The sequence below is a fragment of the Corvus moneduloides genome, chromosome 11 (genome assembly GCF_009650955.1).
Source record: "Corvus moneduloides isolate bCorMon1 chromosome 11, bCorMon1.pri, whole genome shotgun sequence".
NCBI lineage: Eukaryota > Metazoa > Chordata > Aves > Passeriformes > Corvidae > Corvus > Corvus moneduloides.
The window spans coordinates 8,594,722-8,621,658 of record NC_045486.1 but is presented as its reverse complement, the minus strand read 5'-3'; the positions used below and the strand labels follow the sequence as shown (position 1 = coordinate 8,621,658).

Below are 26,937 nucleotides of genomic sequence, written 5' to 3'. Positions count from 1 at the left end.
GAACCTTTGTTATCCAACATGATTCATTTCAGGGAATGCAGCTTGTGGATCAGAAATGGGGCTAGGGTGTTGAAGGGCGGGTAGGGGGTGGGGGGGGGGCGAGGGAAGTATTCTATTTTATCTTCCAAGCAAGAATTTTAACTTGAAAGCTAGCTCTTTTCTCTGCTTCCCTGCCAATATAATGGGACGTAGCAGTGGAGGAGAAGTATGAAAAAGCTAGTTGGCAGAGTTGTAGGCAAGTTGGACAGTGATGAGATAGTTTTGGAAATGGCTGTGTGAAGTTGCATTACTGTCAAGTATTGTAAGAAAATGGGATCAGCCTCTTCCTTCAGCATGAACCAGTGTGCCTGGATGGGTTATGAAGAGGAGCGCAGGTGGGGTGTGCAGGCACTTTTGGATAAAATGAGCTATATATTTGTGGTCTGTTATTTAGGAAGCTTTGATTAACAGCTCTTCATGAGGTTTCACAGTCTGCTCAGAATTTCTGTCACCAAGTATTGTGGGAATGAGGAGAATATTCCTGCTGTTAAGGCAGTCATAAAAGAATGTGTAAAGTAAGTATTTCTGGTAGCATGGTGAGTCTCCTCACCTAGGGTTTTGAATTAAAATTTCTCCATAAATGTGTACGGTGGTCAAAGGAGAGAAATCTGTAAGACTTTTGAGAAAAAGCTAATACTTCGTGTTGACACCTGTTACAGTGTTACATGAGATTCCTTTTATGCTGTATCACCATGACTAGAGGTGTTCTCTTCCTTTGTAGTGGCATTTGGAAGCTAACCAGGAGATAGGAGCTTATGTCTCATTTCTGTAATGTAAATTCCAAGTGCTGCTGGGGGGCTTTTGATAGTTAACTGCTTCTATGTCAGCTTATTAAGCTGCAGGGTGTCCCTTAGGTAAATGCAAATTATCCTAATAATAAATTTAAAAAATATTCCATAGGCATGTACCTACACCAGCAGGATGGAGAGTGGGGAAGAGGAGGAAAAGGAAGGCAGTTGGGTTTTGGCTGGGCTTCTAATAAAACTTGTATAATTGAATATGTACTAAATAAGAGCAGCCTCTAATGAGAGTAGATGAGCAGAATGACAATTGAGGCAATGTTCTTCAAGCTAAAAACCAGCAATAAGGGCAGTAAACATACCTGGTATTAGGTAGTCAGATAGCAGAAAGTTTAAGACTTAATAAAAATGAGCAATGTTCTTTCTTCAGGAACACAAAAAAAGATTCCTGTAGCATTGTATCATGTCCTTTCTTTGTCCTTAATCAGCTGCAGCAGACGCTTGGAGTTCAATATGTATTGACTTAAAGCATATGCTGAAGTCTGAACTACTTGGGTTTCAAAACTTCGATTGTCAGGAGCAGCATACTAATCTGGGTTAAGGTATCTGTTCTTTTAAAGTTAATTCTGCAGTGTAGTCACACTTTTAATTCTAACATATTAAACTTTGAGCTGTTTAAAAATCCATGCATCCCTACCACTGAGCAGCTTTTTGGAAGAGTAAGCATATAACTTATTACAGAGCTCTGATTGCCTTGAGAGCAGCATTGCCTGTGTCCATTAATCTCAGTAACATTATATACACATAATATATTGATAAAATGTTAATGACCTAACTTAATGCCAATAAAAGCTGGAAATGAGGGTGTAGGAGTTCAAAGTGTAGGACTCTTTAGCCTTCAGTCATTCTGGTTGGTTTATTTGTTTGCTTACTGATTAGGTTTTTAAAATCTCTCCTTTCCCTCTGGCATTGCCACCAGGCTGTCCACAAAAGCACACGTTGTGCCCAGATTCTAAACTAGCTATTCACACATCAGAGGATGAAAAATGTCCTCAGACTGGCCACTGCACAAATGTTTTGATAGTCTACTCTCCTTTGCCAATTTGTGCAGTTCTTTAGGCACCTTCTGTGCACGGTGCTCATTGCACTAGTGCCTCAGCCAAGAGCTGGTGCCTGCCCAGTCCCGGCTGGCACCCGAGACTGAGCTGTCTCCTGACATGCCAATCACTTAGTCCTGACTTAAAAGGCAGCTGGTAGAGTAACAGGTCTGCCACTGTGGGGAGGAGCACACCAAGTGGAATGGTCTGATTTGGAGCCTCTCAGAATATCTGTGCTGACAATCAGTAAAACCAGCAGCAAATGCTTCTCAGTTGCTGCTAAGCCAAGCTTTGCTGCTGGTGCCTCCACAGCACAGGGAAACCTGATGGATTTCTGTAGCTGGAACACCAAGAAAAATGCAGGTTGGGTAAGGTATTAAGGCTTTCAATTTCAATTAAAACTTAAATGTGAACTCTGCAATGCATTGAGTGGACAGAGGAGAAACAGAACAACAAAAATCAATATAAAAAATAGTTCATGCTAATAACATTTAACAGCCCTGCCCTGCAGTGGGTGCTCATCTGGAGAGGAGGCTAGTGTGTTGGCTATTGAAATCTTCCATGATGTGTGCTGGAGGGCGTTAATATAAATCTCGTAATATATTTTAAATTTTCCCCCTCCTAATTAAACCAAATGAAGCTTATGGTGGTCCCCATAAGATATTTCTTGAGAAGAGGGAAAAATTAACTGAGTCTAGGTTCTGTATATTGAAGGTTAATTCTAATAAATCAGAAAGCAAAGATCTTGTAATAGGAAAGTATTTTCTGCACTCACCCAATTAAATGCTAGAAGCCGAATAATGGAATAATTGTAGTTAGTCAATTGCTACAAAGTCATAATAGCTTCAGTACAACTAAGACTCCAAGGCAGTAAAATGCCAGTAGTAAAATAATAAAATCATTATTTCAATAATAATCTCAAGTTAATTAGAATAAGGCAGTGCAACGTATTTTTAATACAAGACAAAAACAATTAGCGTAGTACTTAGTAACAACAATATCCTTATTATCTGAAAGACAAAATAGGATTAATACAGCAGTAAAGCATTGAAACCATATGTTAACAAAAGAACACAGAGGAAAAATGACTTTGTAAATAGCCCAAGCCTCAGCACACGTAATGGAAACTTCCACATCCAAGGAAAGAAAAATTTGGTTGTAGCAGACGTATGGATGAGTTTCTTAATATGAGTATGGTCTTTTCCCTGTGCCAAATGTTTATCTGTGTGACTTCTTCACAAGATGTCTTGAGTATGTTCTGATTATTCCTCCCTCTTTTTTTTTCCTGACAAGATTGAGACATGATATATTCCCAATGCCTGCCTGACTGCAGAATAACTAAAAGTTAAGGCTAGAGGGATTATTTAAATTATGGTTTGACCGCCTGCAAAGCACAGACCAGAGAATTCTGCCCTGTTACTCCCATGTTATCAGGCTGACATTTGAAGCAGATGTGTGTTGTAGGTGCCCCAAGTTTCAGGACTGTTTTACAGCTTGTATCAGTCAGTACTGTGACCCCGTCACTTCTTAATAGGGTGAAAAACTGCAGTAGATTTTGTTGTAGTTGCCCTGGTGGAAATCTGGAAGGCTGAGAAAACACTAAGTATTCAAACCAAGCCTCATCCTATGGCTGTAGCTAGCCTTCCACAGGGACAGGTGAACACAGGCTTTCTACTTGCAGGGAACAGTCAAGAACAAAATGCTGATTTTTGTTCTTAAAATCTTTAGAGTTGTTTCCAAGACGATCTACTGAATGTTATGGCACTTTCACTTTGGTGCTTTTGGGTTGTTGTTATATGTTCAGGTTTTGAGGTGGAGCAAACACTCCTGCTCAGCATTACCTGCATTGTTACTCCTGAGGAAAACAAGGTAGTGCTTCTCCAAGAGGGAAAAGCTAGTTCAAGTCCTCTAAGCTTCACTGTCTTGCTGCCTCTGGGCTGCAGAGGGGGGACCAGGGCTGAGTTGGAAATGGTGACCTAAATGGGAAAAGCCTTGCAGAGTTGTGGTGTAGAGAAAGGATGGGGAAGGGGCTTAGGGAAAGTGAGAACATGGAGCTCTTTGAGCCTTCCTCACTGTGCAATAGGTCAGGAGTGATGAATGTCTGTGAGCTAGCAACAGTTCTTTGGAAAATAAGTTCTTCCTTGAGAACCTTGATCTTTTTGCTTTCTGTGTGTGTTTTACTCACAAATACATATATATGCTTGCATTCTGGCGGACTCCTCATTAGTACTGGTAGAGGAAAGGCTCTTTTTTGGAGAAATTTGGCTGTTCAGAGCAATACCGAGAATTCCTGCACAGCTACCAATATATGCATTATAATATCTGCCACACTGCAATAATATTTTGCAATTTAAGCCCAAGGGCATAAATTCAAGAACTGCAGTATAGTCAATAAACTAAAAAATTGCTTGGTGTGGGTAATTATGGCACTGATCTTGCATTACATTTAAACCTACATGAGACCCTGCTGACTTGACAATGTTAGTTACTTCCTTTTCTTGTAATGCATGTTAAGCTGCTTTGGTCTAGCATAGTGGCCAAAAAAAGGGCCATGGATTTGTTTCACTGTGTCTAGTTCTATTTTACAGTGCAACTGCTTGATAACCACTCTATTTTACAGTACAGCTATTTGATAACCACTAACTAGTTTGTATTCCTGGAAAAATCCAGGAGATGCGCTGTAGGAGGAAATGTTCTCAAAGTGTAACTTCAGTTTGTTAGAATTGGCTGCTAGCATTTTATTCCTTTTTGTTATCAGTTAAATTTTTGCTATGAGTTGTGTATTCCCCTTGGGTTTCATCACTGGGAGTAATGCCTTGACATTTTGTTGGGGAGCACAAGGTGGTGGAGAAGGTTAGGAAACTTCCCTGTTTTCTGTTGTGATAGTTTCCAGTTTAATCTCTATAAAATAAGAATCCTAAAGAGATGTGTCCTATGATTAAATTGTAGCATTCTGCCTCCTGTTAATTATAACCTGCTGTCTGGGGAATAGGTAAGAGAGGGCAAAGTCTTGCATAGAATCAAGCATTTTAAAGGAATCAAAATACATAAGCTAATTTCCTCAAACATACCTCAAAGAGAGGCATCTCCCAAAGGCCCTTTACGTGATGGGAAAGCTCCTATTTTCTGCAACATCCTAATGTCTGTGTGTTGTTTGAGATTTTCATGATGCTGTCAGCTGCTGCAGACATATGGCTCCAATTGATTTGTCCTGACAATAACAGTTACCAGCACTCATTTCTCCACACTAAGAATGAGGCACATCTGTTATAAATTTGTTGACTGTCAAGGACCAGTAAAGACCTATCTGAAGAACATCCTTTTTTGTCTTGTACTTCTCCCACCCTCCCCGCCCCATCTGAAGCATGGTTGTGGCCTGGTGTCCAAGACTGGCTATTTAAAGGTCATTTCCATGGAATGGTGTGTATCATGAGCATTGATTTTTATCAAGAATATATTGCTGTGAATAAATAATTCCTAAGCACACTTGCTCATTTTATTCTGGGAATTCTTAGCTGTTCAGAAAGGGTTTTGGAGTCTGGTTTGGTTTCTACTCCGACAGTGATTTTGCTCCTTAGTCCCATTTCAGGCTATGGGTGATAATTTTAGTGTGTACTTTTGTCTTTGAATGCCTAAAAGGTTTGTTTTATTTTGAGTCAAGGCTAGAAGATTCCTGCAAACTATAGTGGGACCTAATAGAAGTGAAAAAAAGGCATAATCTTTTGCAATATGGCAAATATACGTAGAATTGCTTCTCCAGGATAAGGTTATCCCTCTGCCACCCAAGCCCCTCTGTTTTGTGTATGTCTTCTGTGGGTCTCTTCTGTGGTTGAATGCCTGGGTGCACCTTCTGACTAGTGCAGTCTGTTAACTTCCTTTGTCACCTCGGGTTTAACTTTGAAGGACAAATTGGTGCAACTCCCTGGATGGAATATTCCACTGGCACTCAGGTCTGATCCTGCATTTTAATTCTGGTTTGACTGATGGCCATTAGATGATACCAGGTAATGATTTGTCTTCTCTGCACCTCTGTGTTTCCAGTGCTGACTGTCTTTGCAAAATGCTGTGGTATCTCACATTGTGCAGGACTGTGTAAGAGCAGTTTTACCCTGCTGTGAGAACCCCATGATGTGGTGGGAGCAAGGGAGTGGGACTTTCCACTGTAGGCTCCAATGTGTTGCTGTTGATCTCATTCCCCAGAATCAGAAAATGTAAATACTTAACAAGTATGGGAAGTTTATGTCTGTTGACACTGCAAGCAAGACATTCCTACCTTCCAGGTGGAAGGGTGAGAAGGATGGACAGGTGATGCAAATATTTTGCTTCTTCTCTGACTGACACAACTCATTTGAGGATGATTTCTTCTTTGCTCTGCCCTTCACCTGCCCTAGGGGTGGCTGTAATAACACAGAGCAATAGCACCTACTTGTTACCCTTCCCTTCAGCAGGAGGAATGTGCACATTGGCTTGGGACCTTTACCCTTAGACTATGCAAAGATGCAAATTTTGGCTTTACAGGTATACATGAGGCTTAATAAGTTTAGTTTTGACTTGTCTTTGAGATTGCATAAAAATGATAAAGTTGCCTTTCCTGCTCCTCATTCAATAGCACAAGCTGGGATTCATAACACTGCAAGGAAAATATTAATTTAAAAGAAAAATCCTTTTCCTCCATTTTAAATTAAATTTAAAATGAAGAAAGACATCTCTATTCCTTCCATGGTAATACTTCTTTTGTTTTTAATACCACATATTATAACGTCATAAATAGAAATGTAATCTTACTAAAAGGCATGCAGCAAGTGCTACTTTATTAGAAACTTTTTAAAAAGAATAATTTACCAAGTTGAAATATTAATGTAGCTGGCTGGAATTGTAGATTTTGACTAGGGCATAGTCATTCTTTTAAAAAGCAAATTAAAGTAGATATATTTTCAGGAAGTCAAATTTCCAATAGTGCCAGCTTCTTATTAGCATATTCTGGCACCACTATATATATTTTTTTTTTCTTAAAGCACTAATATTTATTAAAATGTAAAGTTAAAAAAAATAATTTAAAATATTTTTCTGCCCCCTTTTCCCCCTGTATTCTGCATTGTCTGTAAGTGAAGTACAAACAAAAGTATCTTAAACCTCAATTTGAATGTCACCTGGCTTTTGTATAGTACAAATAAACTTATAGCAACCCAGGGCCCTTGCCTGTGAATGACATAATGTGTGTGTAACACCTTCTCACTTACCTAATTCTAAGGGACAGAAATGCAGAGTCTGCTGAATATCTCAGCTACCTTGGACCTCAGTGGCAATTAAGAACTTGTAGCTCTTTCAAGAATTTCTTCCCTTCTGACTTGATATATTCCTTACTGTGACCTGAGAAGCACCTTCTTCCTTTTTCCTTTCCTTACCTATACTGAAAATAATAAATAGTTATTGATTACATGTTGCATAATGGGCTCTAATAAATTTACATTTAAAATAAAATTCTCCAGTGGAGTGTTTCCAGCTAAATCAGGGCCTAGTTCCTTTGCATTAACACCACTCTGCTGCAGCAGAGTGGCTAAAAATTGCAAAAGCAGCCTCCTGCTCCATAGATTTTTTTATTGTAGTGTTTAGACTTAGAGAGTGGGTTCCTGATAAGAAATAATGGCCATTGCAAGTCATGACTGGTCCCTGACCCCACGTGCACCAATCCATGTGATGTGTTTCTGTTGCTGCTTGGTTTGCCCTGTGTTTGGGTGCTCTCTTCCTTGCCCTGTCCCCAGTGTGCCCTGGCAGAGCTGCTCTGCAGTCCTGGAACCCTGTCACTGCCCTTCTGTTCCAGCTGCCTGGAGCCAGGAGAGGCTGTTGTGTTCCTGTCCCAAAACATTTTATTTTTGTGAGCACTGCTGAGAGCAGTGACCTTGTCACTTGCTGACCTTGTCAGACCTGCCACCTGAATGTGGTCTGCAAGCCAGACCAGACTGTAACTGAGTATTTTGTGTTCTTTCTGTGTAGCATCCCTCAGAAATGGTCCTGCTGCTCCATTCACCCGCCACACAGCTCCCAGGGTTCTGTCCCTGAGCAGGACCTTCACTGGTCTTGTGTCTGTTCAGAAAGCTGCTGGGATGATTTGTTTTCTAGCCTGTCTCTTTGAGTCTGGGACTGGTTTCCTCTATTGTACCAACCTCCTTCACCTTCCCTGTGGCTCAGTCTTGTCCCTGATTCCTTGTCCCTGAGGCTGGCTCTGGCCCCTTGCTGCTGTTCAGTTTGGAAGCCTCAGCCTCTGTGCCTCTTTTCTGTGTATGCTGTGTTTTTCAGGGGTGAAAATGAGGATTTTTTGCTGGCTTTTTCTTTTTTTTTTTTTTGGATATTCAGTGATTGTTTCGGACTTCCAAAATCCTGGCAAGTCCTAGCATCCCTCTTAATAGGATAATGACTTGAGCCATCTCAATTGGAAGCTAAGCTTCTTGCAGTTTCTTGGTATTTCAGCAGATGTGCTTAAACTAATTTCTTATCTCATGTTTGTATCTTTTATTTCCTATCAGAGCAGTGCAGTAAACAGAGGGATACAGTCCATGTGAGCAAAGAAGATCTCTGTATATGCTAAGATGGATCATATCAGTTGCCAAATGTGCCCTACATCAGTCTTTATATTCCTGCAGCTTTAAATCTAATAACATACAGTAGATGATACTTTCTAATCATTGTTACTTTTTTTAATAGCTATTTCAAGTTGTGTGTTCAAATTGGATTTGGTTGTCAGTTGGCAAGTACCTTGGGTATATGGATGCCTCTTTGTAATGCATCAGTTTGTTCATCAGAGAAAATTACAATGTCAAGAGTCTTATTCATCCCCCTCCCTGAAATTTTGATGCATGTTTTGCACAAGTCATGAAAGGATTTAAATCCAAAGCTGAAAAGCCTGACTGGAACTGATTGCTTTGAGCTTCTTGTTTACAAAATATGAATTGGGGGTTAAAAAAAGACCACAAGAGGTTTTCTTATGAATAGACTTACTTCTGATTTCTCTAGCAAAGACTGTGGTGTGTATGAAGAATGTAAAAAAGAATAGCAACAAAAGCATATTTAATGGTGAGCAACTTTTTTGAAGAAAACTCATTTTTGATAGTCTGTGTAGTATTGATAGAAGTTCTTTGTAGTTGTAAGATGCAGCTTTGCTGATCCCTGTCATGGATAGGAGGAGAAATGTTGTCACAGAACAAACACTGATATGCTGTCAATATTTAATGCATTTGTTATTTAAAAAGTAATTTCATTATTTCAATGTATTTTTAAATTGCTTAGAGTAAGAGAGGATATCTGTTTTGATATGAATATCTCCTTTTTGTTGACAAACTAGAACACAGAATATCATCATGAAGAAATCTTTTTAAGTATTGCATAAAAGGGTGAATCTGTTTTTCAACACTGACACCGGCTGTATGGGGGATGGAATATTCTTACAGTTCACAGTGAAAGCATAAAAGCAGCATAAAATACAGAAATAACAACTGTGCAACACACGCCCGGGGGAGTTATTTTCCTGAGTAATTAAACTTTCTGTGGGTATTGAGGACCATTCTGGGGCTTTCTGAGTCAAGTGGGGACTAAGTACAAAGCTGTATTGTAATTAAATAGCCAAGCAATCTGCTTGGGAAGTGAGAAACCTGCAGCAGTCAACAACCTTGTTTCCTGCAGGTGGGCTGAAGTCTTCGAGACGATTCTTACGATCTGTATGGAAACAATTACATTTGTCAGGCTGCGGGCTGTACACCAGATTTGTCCAGCCTTTCAAGGCACAGTGCTTTTGTTGTGTTTTTAGTAACTTAAGTGCTTGTAGTAACCGTAGGATTAGTAGCACTGGAGATGGGAGTGTTGCAGAGTGGTTGAGACTGCAGTGGAAAGGGAGCAAGGACTGAGCCTTCCTGGGAAGAGGCGCTCTGGGGGAATCCAAAGCTTGGACATGGAGTGTGCAGCTCTTGGCTGTTTTCCACCCATGCCAGAACTGAGTTCTCTCCTGTTGGCCTGGCAGTGTGGGACCTGCTGAGGTTGGTCGGGAATGCTGTGTGCCTCTTCCTGCTGATGCCGTGTGCTCCGCTCTCTGCTCTCAGCCAGAGCTGATCCACAGTGACACTCAAGCAAAGTGTGTGTTGTTTCCAGCACTGAGCTCCTCTTCTCAAATCTGCCCCTTGCTTAAATCATGATGTTCATTTGAGCTCGCCCTGGGCCTGGCACAAGGTGAAAGCATCCCTTTGTTCCTTACGGAGCTCTTCATCTCCTCCTCTTTCACACTTGTGCTGTGAGAGCACTTCTTGCCTGAAGATCAACATTTCTGAGTGCTCTAAAATCTAGCTCTTTATGAGGCTTGTTATGAAAATTGATGTATAAAACAAGGAGCTAGAGGGTGGAGTGAGGTGTTGGAGACTGGAGAGGGTGAGGATGAGCACACCAAGGCACGGCCAGGCAGGGCTGAGCAGCCTGGGTTGAGGCTGCCCCAGCCAACACAGAATAGGAGGGCACAAGGTTGGTCAATCTTGCTTTGATTCATATTATGTGTCATCCCATGTAGTCCCTCCTCCCCTGCCCCAGGTCTTAGATTTTTTGCTAAAAATGAATTTTACTTTTTTTGAGTAATAGGCCTCGAACAGCATGTGCACTGCAGTGACAGCCTTGCCAAAAACTGTCTAAAACTGAGTTATTGCTTCCAGTATCTCTATGCATGTGCCCCAGGATAGCAATTGTCTTTTTCTGCAGTGGTATTGCAGCATGAACTTTCATCTAATTCATTATCCACCCTAATACTCAAGTCTTTCTGCATTACTGCTTTCTAAACAGCACTCTCTCACTTCATTCCTACACTGATTATTATTTCTCCCCCACTGCATAGCCTTACATTTATCTTCAGTGGAATGTCTCACTTACATCAACCCTTTTTGCTGAGCTTCCCAGGCAGCTGAATATTTTTGAGGCATTCTTGCTCGCTTCTCCTCCTCTTGGTTTAGCATAATTTACTTTTATGGAGTGTGGGGTTAGCTTCGTCCTCTAGATGATTCAGTTGGTTGGATAGGAAAGAACAGTGACCCCATGCCCTTTCAGCCTGTGCTGCATACCACCACTGTATCATTACAAAGTGAGCTCCACTGCTGGTTATTTTTGTCTATTTACTTCATCTGAGCTCTGTTACTGCTTTTTTTTTTTTTTTCTTGCTGCCAAAGGCCTTAATGCTCTTGCTCTTAGTAGTATGAGGTTCTATGTCAAGATCTTTATTGAATTCTCTGCAGACAAATGACCAACAATCCAAGTATTAGTTTGGGATTCTAAACAGCACCAGACCTTCCTGCTGGGAAATTTCCAGGAAAGAAGTCTTGCCTGGGCAAAAAAACTAATGTGAAACTGAAAAGCCAAGATGGAAGTTTGATTCAGTTTGCAGATCAGCTCTGTAGTATTTATAGTGCCTTCTCCCTTTGAACAGTGCAACTTATTTGGAAGGAAAGGAGAGGATTCTCATAGCGGTGGGTCATGTTTTTGGGGCATAAAGCCCAGACTAACAACTTGTTCAGTCAGCACAAAAAAAATCTTTATTTATGTCAGTTTCCACTTTAGGTTTATATTTTGGGAAATAAGTGTGGATGAAACCCTTTGCTACAAAATCTGTATGTAATGCAAGCTGTCAGCATAAAAAAAAAGGATGAAAAAAACTTGTTTTGTAGATCATAAGCCAAATTAAATACATTTTTACACAAAAATGAATGCTTGCTTGCTTGGTTCTACTCAGCTTTTAAGTTTGATCCCAAAATAATTTTTGTGGATCTGGAATTGCTGTCACATGCTGGAGGCACTAAATCTGGCTACCTGGGCACTACTGATCTGTTTCAGCACAGAATGGTACAAATCTGAAGTTATTTTTGCTCAGTCCAGGGGAGCATGCACATTTATGCTCTTCCATCTTTCCTCCAGGAGATTGTGCAGTTAGAGGTGGCGAGACCTGACTGCAAACTGAGAGGAAGATATCTCACAGTGGGACTAGAGCATTTCTCCTTTCTTTTCTTAAATAGTTCTTTATTGAGCTTTCCACCTTCAGCATTAATTTGAGAGCCTGAACCAAATAACCAGGAAGAAATTGATGTGGCCTCACTTTATTTCTCACAGTCGATAAATTGTTAAATGGGCCAAAGGACACAGGTTAAAAAAATCATTTTGTATAAAGAATGAGGGATTTTTATTAGATGATGAGCCCCTGTCTGTGAAGACTTGATAATGGGACATGTTTGATCTCATATGCAGTGGGAGCAGCTCTGTTGGCTTCATAAAGAGCCTCGATGTTCTCCATGGGACTGAAATCAGCACTGTGTCCTGCATTTTCTGCTGGATGAATGCTGGGTGTACTGCTCCTTCAGAGTTAGAGGAGGGTGAGTTTGGAGGGATGCCTTGGAGTGAGGCCTCCGTGTGCTCTCGGAGCAGGGAATGCAGAGGGGAAGCTCTTGCACAAGAACAGTTGTCCTCTGGGGACTCTGCATAAGTTTAGCAAAGACCATGGTTTGTAGATAGATACTCATCTCTACTGATGGAATGCAAAGGGGGTTTTAATGGGATGATGGGATGAGAAATGAAATTATATTCCTGCCTAGGAGGTGGGAATATGTCTAGAAAGATGGCAGTGGGTGGACAGAAGTCATGCACAAAAGCAGGTCTGTGTCCCATGGTCTTTGCTATGGTTCTTTGGATGAGTCTAGTATTTTTTTTACCAAGATACTTCATGTACTTAGGGGAATCCATTTTGAAAATGTAATAAGGTTGTACTACCACAAATGCTGGCAGTGGATACAAGCAAATTATTTCTAGAGCAGAGAGGTAGAACTGCTGATTTTGCATAAGTTTGTGTGTTTTTGTGAGTACTACTGGATTTAGTGAAATGATAATGGAATGATTCTGCATTAAGCAAGGCATTGGAAGTACAAAATACTCCATTAAGGTCACGTTTATTTGCTATTCAGAGGGTGCTCTTTTAATACTATGCATGCTGCAGCACCTGATTATGTGAGAATAAGAGTGAGATGGGTGCTTCTGGCCACAGCATTTTCTGTTGCAAAACCCTTAAAGTTTGGGTACTTGCAGTAAGGCAAGAAGCGAAATAAAGCTCCCTCTTGCCATTTTTAATCCATTGTACAAACTCCATTATATGTGTATGGTGTTTACATTTCCCGGATAAACCATGCCACGAATGGAGAGACCAAAGCAGCCCCTTCCCAGAGTGCCTGGGCTGATGGACTCAAGTCTCTTCTGCACAAATATACTGGGCTGCCTCTGGATTCCAGCTTGTTCCAAGTTTGCCTTCAAGCCTGTCCTTGGGGAAACAGTGCAGAGATGTTGGAGCTGGCTGTGATTTTGCCCCCATATCTGGGTTTTTGTTGCCTCGGCTTACTCTGACCAGGCTCCCCAAGATACTGGAGAATTGAGTTTATCTGTTTTCTCCGAAGTACGTGCTGTGATTCTGTCAGTACTGGCTGAGAGAGCATCAGCTTCTCTGTGGAGGTCAGCCTTGCATATGAACCTCTGCTCTGAAGTTTTATTTCTGTGTTTGCATCACTCATTGCTACGAATAAAATTCAGAGGTGACAGGACCTTTGTGAAGCTCAGTGGGGGGGGACGATGAGCAAGGATGAGGATTCCTCCGTTTAAGAAATGCAGATAATGATGGTTAACAGAAGCCTGAGGGACTGTGAAGGATGCACAGACCAAGAGTTTTCAAGTTTACAGAGTTTTCAGGTGCTCCCAATTATTTTTCTGTCTGACTACCACAATCAGAAGTGTCTAAAAGGACTTCAGTTTTTAGAATGCAATGTGCTTTAGTCTTCTGTCTTGGGGTGACTTTATGATGTGTATCCCCTATCGCTGCTCTATGCCCAGAAAATCAATCCTGTGCCTTTCTGTGCCTTTAAACTGAGCCTGAGAGGGGGGAGAGGAAAAAACCAAGCGAACTTTTCAAAACAGTTTTTCAAGGACACAGATACACGCTCCTCTGCGTTCTCCTGCTGTGGTAGCAAGAGCAGAGGAAGCACCCTTCTTGCTTTTCAGCCAGCTTTCAGCTCCTTTTCTCCAGAGGGAGACAGAGAGTTGAACTTTGTTTTCCTGGGACTTCAGTTTTCCCCTTCTTCTCTTCTGGACTGTTTCAACATCAGAACACACAGGGAGAATTCTCCACCAAGGCCCCAGAGGTGGGCCCACACCCACCCAGCTGCAAGGAGGAGGAGAGAGACCACACCTACAGAAGGACTCTAAAATCTTCCCAGGTTTTCTCTCCACAGCGAGAGGTTTTATTATTCAGCATTATTATTCTTGTCCTTTGTGTTTGTTAAATAAATAGGTTTTTTATCTCTTTCACTTCCTCTGAGGAATTATTTTTTTCTCCCCCGAACCTGGTGGGGGAGGGTTGTTGTAGCCTGCCTTCTATCAGAGGATATTTTCTTTCAAATTCATCCAAACCGGCACATCTTCTTTAAGGTATCTCAGCTTAGATGCCTAGAATACCAGTCTGTTTGAAATCTTTGTCTTAATAGTAAATGGAGTGTATTTCTGCATGCAGGGAAGTGTCAGAGAACAGTTTGGTGGAATAAGGGGTTTACACACAGCTGTTTTTGATGTGTCTGCAGTTCCTAGAGTTGGAGGATGAGTGTTTCTTAGTGTTTCTGGGATGCTCAGACTTAATTTCTTCAGCTGTTGCAGTGTGACATGAACAGCAGCCCCTCCTTCCTGGAGGAGCGGTGCAGTTGTTTGGGCTATTTTTTCTGCACTTTCTTCAGAGGGAAAAATACCAGACTGGTTTGTTTGGTTCTTTTTTCCTTACATGTAGCTCACACATGGGTAGATGGGAGCTCATGTACCACAGTCTGAGAACCCTTAGTCTCAGGGTATTCTGCAAGTTCTCTGGCATAAGCTTTGCTGCAGGGCACCATCCTCTTGGAAGAGGCGATGTTGCAGTTGGTTTATTTTGTGTGGTTTTATCTTGAGGTGGAAGTTGTTGGCACTGTTTTTTATCTGGCTGACTGCTTATTCTCAGCACAAAGTGCTGCAGGTGATGCTAGTTGACATCAGTGGTCCAAATTTACCAGCTATGTCACATCTTGCACAGCTGATGCCAGCAAAGTATGAGCCATGAAAATGCAAAAACAAGCCCTTTCTAATCATCCAGCAGCATCTGTCTTTTCCTGGCCTCCCAAGCTTCTTTTTCTGAGTCCCCTTAATGGAGCATTATTAATGTCATAATCAGAAGTTGCCTTACTGTCTTGCTAATGAGCTTTGCTCATTTCATTTATAAACCCAGGCAGGCTGAGAGCAGGAGCTGTGGGAACTCATGGCTGAAGAGACTGGTTTGCTTTTCCTTGGGAGGGCATCTGCTCTGGGGGAGAGTGGCTGATGGCACTGGGCATCCCAGTACAGTGCATGCCCAAGGTCTGGTTTGGCATCAGTCTGGCTCTGATGGAGGAGGCTTTCTTGTCGCCCTTAAACTCCATCCCTTGTAATACAAGGAAAGACTGTGCTGAAAATCTCTTTTCCATTGCTTGTCCACATCAGCTCTGCTGCTCTGGGACTCGCATTGTGTTGATATGTTGGAGTATTATAAAATTGCACTGCACTTATCTCATGGCTTCAAACACAACAGGTTAGCAAGGGTCACACCTAGTGACTGCTGTATTCATGTTTGGGATAAGGGCTTTTAATTCTGCTAGTTAATTTAATCCCCACAGTTCGACAGTGTGTTTCTTGGACTATTTTTCATCTTCAAATTGCATTCTGCTGGTTAGTTCCTGTAGTGGCCTGCTGTGCTCTGCATTTATGTTCTTGTTCTTAGGATTTGTGCTGTTACCACATCGTCTATCAGACACGTGAACAACAGAAAATGAATGGTGTGAAAAGTTTCCATGTCAGTTTTATGAATAGACCTGTGGATTCCACTCACACAATTAAGGGGCTGTCTGGGTGACTGTCACCTGGGAAAGAGATATATGTCTCTTGCTAGATGTAGCATCTGGGTACCTGTTATTTCACTTGAGTTTGAGAAACTCATAATTTTTAACTCCCATATTTCATTAATGGAAAGCTGTGAAAATTGCCTGTGTGTTCATAGGAGAATAGATTCTGCCTTTTTTCTGGTAATGAGAAGAAATCTCTGCAGCATTATCAAAGGATGAAGTCTCATTCAGAATATAATTTGTTGATGCTGTCTGACCACCATATGTTGTTGTAACTTCCATCCCTCTTTGGCAAGATATAAAATAATCTGCAAAATATGGAGATCCATGTCTGAAGAGCCTGTTTAAAAGTAACGCACTATCAAAATGGATTAGCTGTGCCTGAAATATTTCTAGATTTATTTGCTGTCAAAAGGTGGTAAAATGTTTAAGGCAAATAGCCTGGTTGTGTTTAGGAATTTGACCATGAAAGAGCCTAGGGAGATGAATTTAAGTATTATTTATACTAATTGTGCAAAATATTTTAATTGTCCGATATTATAAATTTATTATCTATCGGTTTCCCCCTCCCTCCTTTTTTCTTTCCTTCTGGCTCATTTGGCAACATTTATTCTAAGAAATTGCCTGGAAGCCTGAACTTGTTTCAGCAGAGTGTGTGTTACAGTGCATAGCATTGCAATGTCTCCAGCTTACCTTCTTTTTAGCACAGTCCAATTAGAATACAGTGAAGGCACCTCGATAAAGATGCTGCTTTTTTCTGGTGAGGCTTGCATGAAGCTTTAGGCTTGCAGATGGGTGTCTTGGATCATTCATATCACCTTTTTATCTCCATTTAAGAGATTGTATAAAAGGCCTTCAAGTAATGTCTCTGCTTTCCCCGCTTTTAAATGCAGTGCTTTGCAGTCTTCAAGAAAATAATGGTTTTATTTGTTTTGTAAAGTTGCTTTTCTGCAGGCATTGATTTGATACAGAACTGATTTCTAGAATTCCTTATGATTTAGTGCTTTTTTTGTTACACACTGACAAGATCTTTTCTTTAGGTCTCATGCTTTAAGTGTTCTCACAGTGTGACAGTACTCCAGACTCCAGTAGGCAAGGCTCTGTCTCCAAAGGCTGGCTTGTAGCTCCATGTTGAGCTACTCAGTTAAGAAATTTGTACACATTAGGGACTAGGAATAAAACTGTGATTCAGTTGCTACTATAGTTCAAGGTGGCAAGTCAGAATGATTATGAGGTGGGCAATGTGTGTACCTTTGAATTTGTCCCATTTTAATTACAACAGCTGAAAACAGATTTGGGTGCAACCCTTGTCTTCAAAGAAAGCTTAAAGAATGTGAGTGTGGCACACAATCTAGTTAATCTACCATTAAAACAAATGATTTCATCATTCAGACGTAACATATCGATCTTAAAGGATTTTTCTTACATAGCTGATGGCTTGATACTTTTTAAACACTAATGCCAAGGGTATAATCTCTCTGAATAGTGTAATAGCTTTATATTTAAGGTAGAGTAGGGATAAAATTCTGTGTTTTCATGTGAGCTATGAATACCAGTAAGGTACTCAGGCAGGAATTACCCTATCGTACCTTTGGGGACACTTATCAAATAATTTTTATGGGAAAGTTAATACGTTGAGACAGAGTGAATGGAAAGCTGCTCAGGATGCTGAGTGTAGCCAGAATTGCATTGCTTTTGCTGTCTGCAGATCTGCAGCCTGGGCTGATTCATTTAGCACATCATCGAAAATCATGTAGTGTTCAGTGCTGCTTAAAATTATATGAAATTGTGTTGAAGAGATTTCTCCATGTTGGCTTTGAAGGATCCTCTCCTCCTTGCAGAAGCAGGTCTGCAGGGCCCAGCACAGCTCTGCAGGTTGCCGGTGTTACGCTCAGCAGACACCGATACTGCACCGGCAGTCAGGGGAGTTGCTCAGGATTTAATTTCATGCTTGTGTATCTGAGTGTGCAGTTGCTCCCTTTTTCCTTTAATAATGTATCTGCAAGTCTCAGACCATATATTATGGTGTTCATTTCTCCTCTGCCATCAGCACTGGCATGATGAATCAAAGGAAACCTTGCAAGGCAAGGGCTTCTGCTGTGCCTTCTCTTCATTTCTCCCTCTCTGTGCCTCTATTCCACCTCTCTAATTTGGCTGCTCCATGTTGAGCCTTCCTGGAGCATGTTCCTGCCCCTCCTATTGTCCTGATTTCCACTTCCCCAACTTTTGCAGGGCTCCCAGAAGAGAGGAGCCTCCCATGTTTGCTCCCTGTTGGACCAGCCTGTCTAATTGCTGGCTTTTCTCCAGCATCCAGCTCTGCAGGAGTGGAGCTGGAAGCCACTTGGCTGCTCCCTGTTCTGGAACTGTTAACTGTCTCCCAGCTGAAAAAAGATTTTTTGAATCCTGTAGTGATGGGTGCTAATATAACGTAAATATTTTCTTGAAAACTTAAACTTTCATTGGTGTTGTCAAGTTGTTTTGGTCAGAAGGTACAACCAAATCTGGAAAAAGTAGTGATTCTACCTGAAACATAAGATTGTTTTGATGTATGAAGCAGTTCCTTTTTTGGAAGAACTTGATTTGAATGCTTTGGCTCTTCCAGGCTTTTATCTGGAAAGCCACTGTATGCTCTGCTCTGCACCTTGCACCTCTTGAAAATGCAAGTCCACTGACCCCAGTTAATACCAAAGAACATAAATACCATGAGACCAAGTCTGGTTTTCTGATGACTTTACCAGTATGAGATATTGCCAACAATAGCTGTTTCTTCACAAACACAATAGTTGTATTTTCTTGGAGTGTTTTTGAGGCCTAATGAAGAAATGCCTGATTGAGCTGTGAATGGGCTGAGGAAGGGAGCCAGGTGAGGGAGGAAGGTGGTGTTGTGTCATGATTTTTGCAAGAGCCAGACCATTACATTTTCAGTCCACAGCATGGCCAGAGATCCTAACCTATCATCCTTTTCCCAGAGTTTCTGCAGCTACCCAGTAAATGTATGTCTTCTCTAACTTGCTGATGACTACTGAATTACTGTATGTTTGTAAGGGGATTATTGACATTAATATTGGGCTATCTAGCAGTGATGCAGGATTTTATTTAGAATGGGATGTCCCAATTTGTTTCTTTTTCAGTCCTACAGAAGCTATTTAGCAGCCAGCAAGTCCCTTCCCATAGTTCTCTTGCAGAGTACTTGAGCTCCCTCCTGGTTTGTAACATCCTTTATGGTGGAAACAAATTCGTGTACAGCATGTCTCTCCACCTTTTATAAATACAGATAAGTGCACAAATCTATTAAGTATCTATGCAGAAAACTAAACCAGCATATTTTCATAAGAATGTCAGGTTTATAATTGCATAAATAAGATGCTGACTGAAGCAAATGTTCAATTTCACATTAAAGTTAGGCATTCATAAAGGCTTGGATTTGCATAATTAAATTTTTTGCATAGAGGACACTGAAAATCAGTGGTATGATTCATGGCCATACCATGGTTACCATGAGGCTTTTTGATGGTTCCAGCTAGAAGAAGTACAAAGGTTTACAACCTGAGATGTTTTGCACTGACTCAGATCCCCTGTACTTTCAACAAATACAGATTATTTAGACTCAGTACCTTTCTCTGGATGCAAAGGCACACAGGAGGCCTCACTGAGCAGATACCTGCAGGAGCACCTTGTTCTTTGGAGGAGGCAGTGTCCAATCTTCCTCCTGCCCGAAGGGTTCAGACTTTTTCAGCCACAAAAATCCCACAATTACTTGCCTTCTCTGTAGAGGATGCTCAGGAGAAAGCTTTCAGAAATGAAAGCTGTCTTTCATTTTGTAACGAGGAGATGCTTTAGGTGTATTTCTCAGCACATGTGATTTTTTACTGAATAAGAGGGCCATTTTTTTCTGATAGCCTTTCCAGCCATCTGCCTAGGCTATTTCATTGTTCCCTTCCTTGGGATTTTCATGGTCTCTTATCTTTATTCAGTGTTGGGTTTTTTTGCCAAGAATGTTTGGGTCTCCACATCCCACATCTGTTCTCTCCTGTTGGAATTAGTGCCTCTTGCCTCCCAACCACGTAGACATATAAAAGTTAAAAAAAAAAAAAAAAAGAAAAAAGAAAAAAAAAGACTAAAGTAAGATGTTTAATTTAGTATTTTTAGAGAGGAAAACAAGGTATGAGAGGTCGTGTTGCCTACAAATCCTGGTAGCACGATGTGTTCCAGTGTTTCTAGTTCACAGCCTGGGGTGAATTGACATTTAGAAAGTTGCCAAGGAATCTGGAAAACTCATTCAAATGGCACAATTAGTACCTTTGCTCTCCCAAGAGAAGATCTGGCAGGGGCAAACCTGTACTGCCTTTCTTGAAATTTCATGACTTTTCTTACCACTTCAGGATTCCAAAACCTGCAGAAATCCACGTTGCAGAGGGAAGGTTGTCCACAGAGCTGTGTAGCACTCATGTATAACCTGGGGCACAGCAGACTCCCTGCTGCTGTGGTGCAAGGGCTGCACCTCCCAGAAGCTTTTCCAAAGAGAAAGAAAGGCAAATTCTGAGTTACTGGTCCTGTTATGGGCTTCTTTCCAGCCCAGCTGTAATTGGCCTGGGAATAGAAGGGAAGGCAGCGCTTGGTGAGTGCACATAGGTAGCAGTGCTTTACATGGTTTTCTGAAGCTTTAATTTGAATTATTCAGCTAGCTTCTTACTGATCAGATAAGTGGTTTGGGAGAAGTTGGGCTTAAATTTCCATAGAGCCATTTGGTGCATACTCATTCCTCACTCGTTTCATGTCTCTGGATCTAAGGTGGTTTTTATTTGTGTGCATTTATTATAGTGCTCTGAGAAATGTAGTTGGAATTTATTACAGACTTTCTACTGACATTTGTGAATTTACACACCTCCACTTTGGTTCAGTCAGATGCATAGAAACAATAAGTGAAATATGCACATAAAAAGCCCAAATAGCCCACATCCTCATGGAAGCAATTAATTCCTTTACAAAAGAAAAATAAAAATCATTGGTGGTATAAAAGAAAAATCCTGGGATGGAATGTAGGATGTGGGGTTTTTCCTGGTTTACTTGAATTGAATACCCTCTAGCTTGTGGAGTTTTGCAAAGATTTCTCCATTCCTTTCCTCTCCCTTTCACACTTTGTAAGTCATTGGTATTGCACACTGAGTGTTTTGCCTGACATAGTTTGGTGGTCACTGGCAAAGTAAATTTGTCTTCTGGGTCTAAACAGAGAAAGTTTGGTCATATGTCAAGGCTCATATTTTTGTTTGTGTACATCAGAGTTTCCTTATGGAAATTACTGGAGTGTCACAGGCATCCAGACCAGAATAATGGCTTCAGTGAGCCCTGACTTCTCCTTTGGATGGGGGGAAGGTTTCAGGAACATGCCTGGTAAATTCTTTGAAGCAAGATCAAATTTGTGGTCTCTGCTCAGCAGAGATTTAAGCTTCACTGTGTAAACTCCAGGGAGCCAATACCACTTTCTTAATGATTTCTGCTTCTTTTCTTCCCAGCTCTGACCGAAGGTTATGTGGGCTCTCTGCATGAGAACAGACATGGGAGTTCTGCGCAGATCCGGAGGAGAAAGGCTTCAGGGGATCCTTACTGGGCATACTCGGGTGAGCGACTTGTCTTCTTCAGAGCACTAAAACATGAAATGTCTCCAGAATCGAATTGCTTACTTGATTTTTATTACTACTGTGCTCAGTTTAAATTAGTTTTACAGTGTATTTTCTTCTTCTCCCTTCCTTGCAAATTCCCCCTCTGTACACACGTCCTCCTTTCTTGCATTTCTGCCATTTACTGCTGGATTTGCCTTATTATTCTGCTCCTTTTCTCAGTCTTGTTTTAGTTTCTTGACAAACCCTTGGTCAGGCATACTCTCAAACTTCGCTTTGCTCTTCTGGTCCAAGCAAAGTTAACTATTTGCTTACCATTTTGGGCCTTCTAGGAAGACTGTAAGCATCCATATAGATATCCAGATTAAAAAACACAAACCAACAACAACAACAAAAAAACCAAAAAAAACAAAAAAAAAAAACCAAAAAACCAAAAAAAAACCAACACCCCAGAAGTTTTGAAATTACTTGTTTCTGTGCATATATTTTTGTGGTAGTGTATAATGACAATGATGGGACTTGTCAGTGCATCAAGCCCCAGGATGTGTGATGCTGAAAAGATTGGATACTGGAAGAGTATTTTATTGTTCGTCCCACTGTTTTCATAAAGTCTTACGGAAGAGCTCATGTACCTCCACAATTTTGAAATACCACCAATAAAAATACACTTCAGAATGATGTCTGATTTGCTGGTTGCTGTTTTCTAGAAATGCTGTTAATAGCTATGCTGTCTCTGTGGAAGATATCTAATATCTAAAAAGTTTTTATGAAGATTTCAAGCATGATATTGAACTTGTATATGCTTTTCTGGACAGTCTGAGATATGTTTCAGACATCTGTTGCTTGTCCAAGAGGGTTGTTGTGCAGGGCTAGTTTTAGGTGAAGGAAAAATACTATTTTCTAAGAGGTCTGAATGCTGATACCAGATAAATATGCAACTGTTACTTTTTGACTGCCAAAACCCCGCTTTTATCCAGACCATTTATTTCATTGGGAACGAATGATTATAGGTAAGTGGAGAGTTTTTTTCCATCAATATACACAAGTCATCTCTATTAGATCTCAAAATACAAGCTATCTCATTTGCAAATGGGGTCAGGCAAGTAAAATAAATCTAAACATTTTAGTAATGTAGGACAAATGACCACTTTTGATTTTCAGCCAGTTCAGCCTCTCTTATCTGATGCCATTTTGTCCATATTTGCTCACTGAGGGGACCAGAGGTAATGAAAATGCTGAGCTTCTGTGTTTAGGCTGAAAGTGGGAATAAATGGTGGGTGGCAGAGCCCAGATGCCAGACAGATGTTTTTTTCTAGCTGAGCACGGTGAGGAAGATGATCATGTTATCTGTTTCTTTCTCCTTGCTTCCTCATCCCCCAGAATATTTCCCAGGAACCCTGAGCAGGGCTTGGCTAAGCAGTTTATGTACTAATGTTTGTCCTGTGGGTAAGGTTTTGGACATGACTAGGAAGTTTACATCAAATGAGCCTACAGAGAGGGGAAACTTCACTCTGCAGTAAGCAATTAGCCTGTGTCAGTGGTTTCCAAGCTCTTTCACAGACATTATCTGGTAGGCTGCTTCCCTTCCCTATCCTCAGATGGTGAGGCCAGCTCCCTTCCAGTTATTTGTACAACAGCTGCTGGCCCAGCCCCAGCAATTATGAGCAAGGAAGGAGGCTCTGCTGGGCTGAGGGCTGGTGAATCTGGAGTTTCTTCTAAGGGAATTTGCCAATGGGAGTAAACAAGACCAGGATAGCTCCTGACAGCCGTCAGTGGACAGTCTCTGCTGAGCCCCAGCATAGACCATGTGTTTTAGGCTGAGCTATGGCTTTATATTGATTTCAGTTGAGCAGAACTGATTTACAGCAGCACAAGCCTCTCTCTGTTTATGGCTGTGCCTGCCTGCTTGCAGAGCTTTTGTATTTTTGGGCTTAAGAGTTCTGTAATAAATCCTGATGTGGGGATGTAGAGGTCCAAAAGCAGGCAGCCAGTTGTGGTTTTTCTGCTTGGGGGTCAAAAAAGGGCACAGCCATGTTGCAGAGAGCCCTCAAATATCCTTCTTCCACAGGATATATCTTTTCTATACTGTGCTTTTAGATTAATTCCTCAGTAGCCTGTAGGAAACCCTTCAGCTGCTCTGAGCTCTTGCAGAGGGTGAATGGTCCAGGAGCTGGTTTACACTCTGTAGATCAGAAATTTTCCTGGTTTCATGAGTGATCTATAGCATTACCCTGTGCTGCCTGGTCATATTGATCCTCTCAGGCACAAAAGCTTAGAGAGGAGGAACTTCAGTCATTGATCAGGTGTTGAACAACCGTTGGACCTGTAACATTTATATAAGGCACTCACATCCGTAAAGGTGCCTGCGACAGGAACCTGTGAACTCCAGTGCCCTGTGCTCATACTGCATGTTCCCTACACAAAGCTGGACCACACTTCTCCTTTCACAGGTTGGAAAGGAAAGGATTTTAAAGTCTTGTAAAATAACCCTGTTGTGTACGGACACAGTTCTGACTATAACATTTATTCCAGTTCAGAAATAAAACTTGCAAAAATAAAAACTAGATAATTAAATGAAGAAGGCCCATTTTGAATGGGTTCTGTCAAAAAGACAGCAGGAAACACAATCAGCCCTTTAGAAGAAACTTCATTAAGTCTATGCTAGCAGCTCTTTAAACCAAATTCAGAAGTGAGCAAACACTGAAAACAGAAGACTAGCTTGTCTTTAAATAGGAACGGTGAGACTGAACAGAGACTGAGATCTCCTAGATGTTCTTTTTAGGATTTTTAAGAAGCTCAAACAACACTTCTACGGGGAATTCTCTGTCCGTGTATATTCATGTATGTTTTGGGAAAGTATTTATTCCATGCTTGTGTCTTACAGTTTGCCAAAGACTTCCTAAACTGGTACTGGCCACATTACTTATAGTGCAAAAGAAATGTGGAATAGGCACAGCACAGTCACAAGATGTAGGTGTGGATCCTGAATGTGTTTCACTGCAGTCTTTGCTTTTCCAAGTCATCTTTTCTGTTAGACTAACCACTGAATGGACAGGTTTGAAATGATTTTTAGCCCATCTTTATAATTGCCTCTGAACTCAATATGTTTCTAGAACTCATCATAGTAACAGATAGTAGTAGTTCAGGTGCTTTTTCATCAGTGTGGACATATTTTTGTAAACACGTAAACTGGTTTTTAAGCAAAAAACCAAAACAAAACTTGAAACAAAAGCTTACAACTTGAAACAAAAGCAAAGAAATATGCAATTGAAACATCTGCTAGATCCAGGGCTTTCTCACTGACCCTCCCTCGTGTAATGTATGTTTTTTCCTGATATTCCAGACATTTAAAGATGCCTCTCAGTGTCAAGTGTTGCAACTGTCAGTGCTCAGAACACTTTGCTAGTGATCTGAGCAGACCCTAGTTTGCCTTGCAGTAGACCAAAAAATGAATAGCTCGAGGATCAGGGCCCTAGGAGGAGATTACAGTGTGAGATACAGATGCAGATGCTTGTACCTTAAGTGATGATAGCTCTGGAGGACCTGTATGTACTCATACCTGTTCTTCTGAAAAGCTATTGTGTAAAATTAATGTGACAATCATTGCATGATATTGTGGAAAACCAGAAGTAGCAAGGGGCTTACCCAAATTAGGAAACTGCTATTTGAGTCTTCAGGTAAAAGATATGATGTCTAATTATTCCCAGTGTTAATTTGTGTGATTAACGGTATGGAATGGTCTGCACTGTTCTGGGGCAGGGTGTTGTAGATGATGGTGCTTTTGTCACTGGAGTTTCCCAGTTGAGCTGGGGTGCTGGAACTGGCAGGGCTGGTGTGCCTGCCTCCCTTGATGACTGTTCTGCTGATCAGCTTCAGTGTTGTGAGCTGACTCATTCAAGAAATACTCTTTTAAGTAATCAAAACCATTTGGGCTTCTCAGAGAGAACAAAAAACAGATGTTGGCCAAGGATATAGATGTGTTCTTTTTAGATATTTATCTATCTGTGGCTTTGTAAAGAGAATCCTGTGTAAAAAACTCATACAGTTGTTTTTTCCCTTTAATCTTATGGTGCATTCAAGGCATCTCTTTCCTCTTTGTACCTGTAGTCTCTCATATTCTATGTGAAATTATTAGCACTGCTTATGATGCTTCTGTTCTTTGTGCATGTCCTCACTGACATTTTTCTGTTTAAAATGTTGAATCCTTTCTCTCCAAGATTCTGTGCAACTGCCATGAACATTAGGAGAAGTTAACAGAAGAAAAATAGGCTTTACAAGAGTAGAGATGACCCTGTGAGTGGGGAAAAGTGCCCATTAAGAACAGGAACTTTGGCCGTGCTGTCAAGCTAGTGGACACTATCAGTGTGTGAATGCTTTGTCCTACAACACTTAGGCAGTTACTGCTGTCCTTTAAGATGCTATTATTTAAAATATAACCGGTGGTGAATGTAAGAACTGAGTGTTCTTCTCAAAAGCAATTGCTGGCATTAAAACAGAAATGATGGATAATGGTTATTTCCTCAAAGAACAGCAAATGGTGATGGAATGTAACTTGGTGATATCCTTTGTAAATGTGTGAATTTCTCTCTTTGCTTAGATTGTTCTCATTAAATAAGCTGCTAATGTGGATTGGACAGGAAATAATCAGCACATAGTAAGGAAAGCATCAAGTCATATTGAACTGAGAGGTAACTAATGGGCTATTTGCCTCGGTCAGTATTTCACTCTTTCAGTCTCTCAGAATAATAAATCTTGATATTGACCAAAACTCTGGCACATCATGTGCTCAGTTATCATTCCTCTGTAAAAGTACTCATCTCCCTTAAATGCAGGATGGTCAAAATGAGCAGATTCTGTCTCTCTTGCTTTCTCACTCTTTTGAGATGACGTTCTAAAGAGGATCTAAGCTGAGTGTCTTGGGGTGACTTTATGATGTTGTATCCCATGTCGATGCCCTATGCCCAGAAATTAATTTTGTGCCTTTCTATGCCTTTAAACTGAGCCTGAGAGGGGAGAGAGAAAAGTGTACTTTTTCAAAGCAGCTTGCAGTTTGTTTTCATGTTCCGAGGACATAGAGATAAAACCTGTCTGCTTCTGCAGCGGTGGGAGCAGGAGGAAGCAGCTTGCTTTCCAGCCAGTTTTCAGCTTTCTTTCTCTCTGGAGAGAGACAGAGAGTTGAACTTTTTCCTGGGACTTCATTTTTTTCCCCTTTCTCTCTGCTGGACGGTTTCAACATCAGAATACATTGGGAGGACTTTCCACTGAGGCCTTGGCCCTGGAGGTGGGCCCACCACCCCATCCCAGCTCCAAGGAGGGGGAGAGAGAGACTATGGAAGGACTCTGAAATTTTCCCAGGTTTTCTCTCTACAGCAAGAGGTTTCATTATTTAGCATTAGTATCTTTTTCCTGTGTATTTGTTAAATAAATAGTTTTATCTCTTTCACTTTCTTTCGAGGAAAATTCATTTTTTTTCCCGAACCTCCTGGGGGGAGGG

The 26,937-nt window shown here is 41.0% G+C and overlaps 1 protein-coding gene across 2 annotated transcripts in view; it reads left to right on the top strand.

Annotated features, from left to right (window-relative positions):
* PTPRG (protein tyrosine phosphatase receptor type G) overlaps positions 1–26,937 on the top strand; it is a 402,551-nt gene that overhangs the window by 68,039 nt on the left and 307,575 nt on the right. The window contains exon 2 of one of the 2 annotated variants that reach the window (XM_032121374.1): positions 21,339–21,443. In XM_032121374.1, coding sequence (XP_031977265.1) covers positions 21,339–21,443 — 105 coding nt within the window. Of the gene's footprint in view, positions 1–21,338; positions 21,444–26,937 lie in introns of those variants that run through there. The other variant, XM_032121375.1, reaches the window with a different exon arrangement.